We start from the raw sequence: 6,568 nt of genomic DNA on the forward strand, positions 1-6,568 counted from the left end.
GTCGTTTAGCAGATTGTTCTGTAACGTCATATTACTTTACTATTTCACTGCGTTTCCACACTAACTGATCTTACTAAGTAGCAGTAACAGTTTGTAATCTAAGGAAAGTTATTATGTAAACAGGTTTTGACCTGCTTTGTAATTAATGAAGCAGGTTATTGGGGATTAAATGATTGATTGAATTGATAACATTTTTGCCGGGATAAATAATATACCCTAACCATTAGGACTACCCTGGTAACCAACCACTGGCTGCGTCATGCAGCCCTTGTGTTGCCATTGTAGATAATGAGGGCCCTAAAGGGACTGCTTTCACTCGCTGATCTCCCTAAACACTTACCGTGAACACCTGACGGATGACTTTCCTTTATACCTTCAGGTACAAGCAACGTGAGGTGATTTTCTACTACATCCACCGGAGCCACCAAATGAAGAGCATGGAGAACTCAGAAAAGGTCCTGCCGAGCAGGGTAATTTATTCGTTACTATGAAAACTTACATTTTCACAGTTAACTGGAGCATGGAAATTTGCTTAAGAAAAACAAACACACACACGTACAGTGTGTGCGTACGTTATTCTAGAGAAAGGCCAGTCTTCTCTTTGTGGACATTTCTTATCCTTTAAAATTAGTTGATACACGGTAAAAGCCATCTGTACTAAATGCAACACACGAACAGTCAGTCGTAAGCAGCGACACTACGCTAACTGGACAGGTTATCAGAAAATAACAAGACTAGCTCAAGCTAGGTCTTATGAATTAAAATAAAAAAAAACAAGGTTGAACAGAACATCCTCCAGAACATGTTGGGTCTTGAGTGTCTTCTAATTTGGACCCAGATAAGACGCTAAGTCTCTATACCGGTCAGCTAAGCCAATTAAAAAGGTATTCCTTTTTAATTCCATCTCTGCAGACAGGGACTGTCTTGGCTCATGGGTTGATCAAGTGAGGCGAGTGGAGACGAGACTAGCATACTGATTGGATAGTCTTTGATCCGTGGAATAGAGTACATTTGGTCTGCAGTATGAGATGATGTATTTGCCCCAAAACACGAGGCGCCGTCAGCACACGCTGTGGTCGTGAAGAAGCTTACCTTTTTAAAACACATCAGTAGTGAAGTTGGGCAGCATTGCATTGTGTGTAAACACACATCACTGTCAAGACATTTGGTTTTTATATTGAACATATGAATGTACATTTTGTTTAAATTAAGATAACCTCAATTATGCATCATCTAAATAAATAAAAAGCTTCAGAAAGTACCCTCACTTCCAGAATGTATATGACCTCATCCAGATGTATGATTATGAAGTGTGGGTGGGGTAGGATTATTTTTAGATATGACTATGTGTACAAGATGGTAATAAAGCATACGGCATCATCTGTGCAATAGTTATCCATTAGAAATTGTAGATACAGTACAACAGCAGTTCTTTAATTGATTCAAAAATCAATGATGCAAACAATGTCGTTACTCTACATTAAGCTTGAGGTCTAACCATTTTTTTATTTTTAGAGGCAAAAGTACAAGGGTGGTATACATTGACTCAGCTAGTGATGGTACTTCCTGGAATAAACAACACATGAAGAAGATAAACAGCACGGTGCTGCAGTCAGCCCCAAGCAGAGTCAACAGATTACAATATGGACCCTTAAGGAACCCTTAATGAACCCATGAGCCAAAACCTTTTGCTGCTGCTGGGACGACTGAGAACTACAGAGTGGATCAAACGCGGTCCGCTCCTCTCAGCCTCGGGCCCTCCCGCCGGCCGCTGTCCGTCCTGGGGGGCCGCCTTCAGGCCCCACCTTCCAAAGTCTGCGTTGTTGTTGTTCATGGAAGTCGTCTTCGTGGCGGAGGTGGTGAAAGGGAGGGAGGGGGCAGGTGTGGTGGGGGGGGGGGGGGGGGTTCTGTCAGCATGTCAGCCTGGGCCAACCTCCCAGCTGGCCCTGGTGTGTGTCTCTCTGACTTGTAGTCCACTAGCCCGCGGTGACGCCAGGCGCCCCCCCCCTCACTCCTGGGCTATGCTCCTCAGAACGTACTTGACCGTGTAGGCGAAGGCGGCGAAGCCCACGATCACAAACAGGTTGGCCAGGGCCCCGCCCAGCAGTCCGTGGTTGCGATTGGCGTGCTGCATGCCGGGGGCGGGGTTGGCGCCGCCCAGGGGGGCGGGGCCCCCGTTGAGGGCGGGGTGGCCGTAGTGGGCGTGCTGAGGGTCGCCGTCGGGGACCACGTCAGGCAGGGGGAGGGGCTGGGTGCGGGCGCTCAGCTCCTCCTGGGCCTTCTGCTTCTGCTTCATCTCCTACAGGAGGAGGAGGAGGAGGAGAACGTCAGACTGGAAACAAGGAGCCAGAGCAGAGGGGGGGGGGGCAGGTTGGGAGAAGGTAGGACTGAAGTATAAAACTTACATCCACTACATCAGGGAAGAGTTCACAGAAGACTTTGTCCTTGAGGTTGAAGGCCAGACTTTGGGCGGACAGCTGTCTTTTCTAAATGAAACAAAAACAAAGACAGATGAAGCCTTTGTTCCCGGTCCACTGGTCTGGGGCCGTGCTCAGGGTGGGGTCCTCACTGTGTAGTCAGACGTCTCTATGGAGCCCAGAGTGGGCCCCTTCTCCACCATGAAGCTCAGCAGACCCGTGAGGATGGTGGACACGGACCAGGCCGGGTTCCACGTGTCCGGGTGGAAGTCTGTGATGGACAGACACAGCCTGCAGGGGGACAAGACGCTTAGACTGGAGACACGCTTCAGCCAATAGAAACAGACCATCGAACAAACCATACAAGTACAACAGATCTATGACCGTCGTACAGTCGTACAGCCCCCAGAGGCCCTACCTCGTGTTGCACTTGAAGCGTCCGTTGGGAGTGATCATGTAGATACTGGGGGGCTTGAAGGGGAACTCACGAGGGAAGATGAGCTTCCCGTGGTAATAACCTCCTGCGGGTCAGAGGTCACAAAGTCTGCTCAGAATGCAGAACAAAGCTACAAATATATATTGTTTGTTTAGGTCTCGAAAATCTCCAAAGTTTTTCATTTAAATAAATGTCTGTTCTGTCAGTCTATGGCTGAATGAGGTCACATGGTGAGTGGGTCTATGGCCCGCGGCCCGAGCCATCGCATTAGACTATTATGAACATCACTCAATGAGGCTGAGTCACTATCATGAATATCACTCAATGAGGCTGAGTCACTATTATGAACATCACTCAATGAGGCTGAGTCACTATCATGAACATCACTCAATGAGTCTGAGTCACTATCATGAATATCACTCAATGAGGCTGAGTCACTATTATGAACATCACTCAATGAGGCTGAGTCACTATTATGAACATCACTCAATGAGTCTGAGTCACTTCATCCAACAGTCTCAGTCGTCACTCACCCTCATATGGCGTTTTCTCAGGGCCTCTAACCACATAGTGCCTAAAGGGAGTACATCACGTTTATTATCAGCCCGTTTCGTACGGTTTGCATCAGAGAAATCAGAACAGAGGTGATAGTTGGTGGTACAGAATTAAATAATCACACATTTCTTATCACATACATCTAAATCAAACGTTATTGTGCAATCACTAGAGACATTCATGCAGCCGTTCCATATAAGTCAACGTGATAACAGTTGATCATTTGGACACTAATGAGTCTCCCTGTAACCTGTGATGAGCTCTTACCATTCCAGGATGTTGGAGGGCAGCGGCTCTGCACAGATGTAAGGCACCGGGTCCTTCTTTATCCGGAGGTAATCTTGTTTGAGTCTCTGAGTGGCTGTGGTTGGAGCTCTCTTGGTCCCGCTGCTGTTCATCTGGAGATGGACAGAGACACTTCAGTCACTCTCCACATACGAGCAGAGCCACACGGACCTGTTGGAGAGACGCCTTCTGAAATGGCGAGCAAAGGTCCATGTGTCCGTGGATCCACGGCTTACATCACCGCCATCCGACCTGTGACGCCCTACGGCATAACGAGAGGAGGCGGGCCCAGGCACAAGCTCCAAACAGGCGGAGTGGTTTCCTCCTAACGAACAAGGTGAGACCTGCCAGGATGTCTTAATGATTAACACGCTGGTACACAACACTAGTCTGACGTTCATTCACTCATTGATAATGCAGATAGCACAGAACTAGCCACAGGCCGCTACGATCGCATTACCACCTCTTCTCCCCCCCCGCTAGACCGGGCGCTAGACCTGGCGCCAGCGCAGCGTGGCCGGGTCGCGCTGCCAGGTGTGCTCCCACTCTAATCAGTGACCCCCCCCCCCCCCCCCCACTGTGGCCTGGCGTTTGGCAGCGCCGATCATTCCTATTGCCCATCGGGTGTTAGGAAATGTCTCGTCTTGTCTGTCGTCTTGTCACTGTCTGTTCACCGTGGGATAGTGAGAAACGTCTTCTGGAATGCTTTGTATGTCTACATGTGAAGTCATTGACAACAAAGCTGCCTTCGACTTTGATTCACTTTGTATGTCAGACTCAAATATACAGTGGGCCAAAATTAAAATCTTGGACAAAGTCGCGGGCCAAGTACGTTACATTAACATTACATAACTGGGGACATTGCATTATAACAGGTCCGCTGGTGGAATTGTTGTTGGGGGTGGTGGTACGGAATTACGGGCTGGCGGAGTTAACACTGAAATGCGATATGCTGGCGGGCCGGTTCTGATAGACATCAGATATTATCTCAGGGGCCAAATTAAGTTACACTGCGGGCCGGATTAGGCCCGCGGGCCTCGACTTCGACAGCTATGCGTTAACGAGGGGGAGGGAGCGGGGGAGGCTCGCATGCATTCAGGGAGTGCGGTTGAATTCCGGTAACCTTTATGCAATGAGGTTAGGTAGTGCAGCTCAGCCCCCCTACAGCCCCTTAACAACACCATTAAGACTCAGTACAAAGAGAGACACAGCCCTCTGAATAAACTTTGGGTTCCCAAAGAAAGAACGTATGTTTCGATTAATGCACGGGAAAATATGTTAATTACTAGTAGTCGCGTTCCTGCAGGCGTTGTAGTCGGGCTACACTGTAGGGATCATGTGGCTCTCATCTTATACAATAACCGAGGTTACATAGACCCCCCCGTAGAACCACAACCCTGCTCCTCTCATCTTTTGGCTCTTTTCTATTTGCCATCATGGACACACGGTGCTGCTGGTAGTCGAGGTAGAGTTGAACACCTCCACACGTTTCTTCTACAAGGACAATTTAAAGAAAGACGACATTTGGCGAACAATCGGTGCAGTCATCAGGTGAGTTTGCCAATGAAAACATCGACCCGTCAAATGACGGTTAAACGTGTACGTGTGCCCAATCCACCCGTGATGAGAACACACGCTGAGCGCTCCGTGTATTCTATATGCCCCCCTTACTTAAAACGTCTTCGCCGATAGGAGCGGAGGAGCTCTGCGGGATGAAAAGGTTAAACCGATACTGCACCTCTAGTGAGGGTCGGCATCTTTGTATCGGCTTTGGTTTCACAACAATCAACCTTCATCAGTACGAGGAGCGCTCGGTGAGGACGGAGTGTGTGAAGGGTCGCGTGTTTCACATAGCTCCGCTCCACGCACACACCGCCGGGCTGTCAACAAACAGAGGAGGAGGAGGAGAGGAGGACGACTTCCTCCTCCTGGTCGCTTGCGGCTCACGGAGCGAATAACAGCGAACGCGACCGGCGGGTCGTTGGTCTGCACCACGATCACGTACACGGGTCTTAAACACACGTCACTTTATTCGCATGGCAGTAAGAGGGCAGTCCGACCCCAGTCGGACCTCCGCCCGGCGGACGGCCGCTCGGCCCGAGGCCGCGGCTACGTTAGCCTCGGAGCTAGCGGGCGGCGGATGGCCGCTCCGCGGTCGACCCCCCGCGGGGCAGCGACCCCCCGCCCGGGACGCTCCGCACACACACCCACCTCTCCGGAGACCCCGACGTGGGAGGATATCGAGTGCTGTCGCCCGTCGTGGACCCGTCGTGTTCTTGTTAAATCCAGGAGGGTGAAACACAGCGTCGCCGATAACAACGACGTAGCTGGAATAACACCGTCCGCCGGAAGGGGAAGCGGGCCACTTCCGGTTGCTGTGCTCTTCCGTCACAGACAGCTGACTTCCGGAGTCAGCAGGTCTGTATGGATAACGCTCACATTATCCATAATTATGACCCAATCATCCAGATATGTTCCTGACCCAATCATCCAGATATGTTCCCATCACAGTGTTTTCAAAGAGCCAAAACCGTTTTTTTAATTATTATTTTGTTTGTAAACGTGGTAATTTGTCTTATATGATAGTCAACATAGTAATATATATATATATATATATATATATATATATATATATATATATTCCATGGCATCAGTTACTGAAATGAGTCCCCAATTTAGAAAGAAAATGTTTTTGTCTCCCCAAAAACACTATTGAACGTTCGACTCTCACTTTACTGCGCACGGAGGTGGCGTTCATTTTGTGACGTCAGAGTGACATCACGACCAAGGTGCCGCTTAGCATTCATATTTAGCATTTAGCATAAAATGTATATTTCGATTATTATTATATGTCGATTTAGTATTTAGATGTAGG

General features: G+C 48.9%; 1 protein-coding gene across 1 annotated transcript; it reads right to left on the reverse strand.

The window, feature by feature from the left end:
- Positions 1-449: 449 nt before the first annotated feature.
- Positions 450-6,047, reverse strand: ube2j2 (ubiquitin-conjugating enzyme E2, J2). The gene is made up of 7 exons (XM_084463890.1): positions 5,905-6,047; positions 3,676-3,806; positions 3,387-3,427; positions 2,836-2,938; positions 2,570-2,708; positions 2,406-2,486; positions 450-2,299 (listed from the first exon to the last, which is right to left on the reverse strand). Exons 2-7 carry the CDS (start codon positions 3,804-3,806, stop codon positions 2,009-2,011), a joined length of 786 nt encoding a protein of 261 aa, XP_084320016.1. The 5' UTR covers positions 5,905-6,047; the 3' UTR covers positions 450-2,008.
- Between the last annotated feature and the right edge of the window lie 521 nt (positions 6,048-6,568).

This window comes from Micromesistius poutassou (assembly GCF_964030765.1).
Source record: "Micromesistius poutassou genome assembly, chromosome: 2".
Taxonomy (NCBI): Eukaryota; Metazoa; Chordata; class Actinopteri; order Gadiformes; family Gadidae; genus Micromesistius; species Micromesistius poutassou.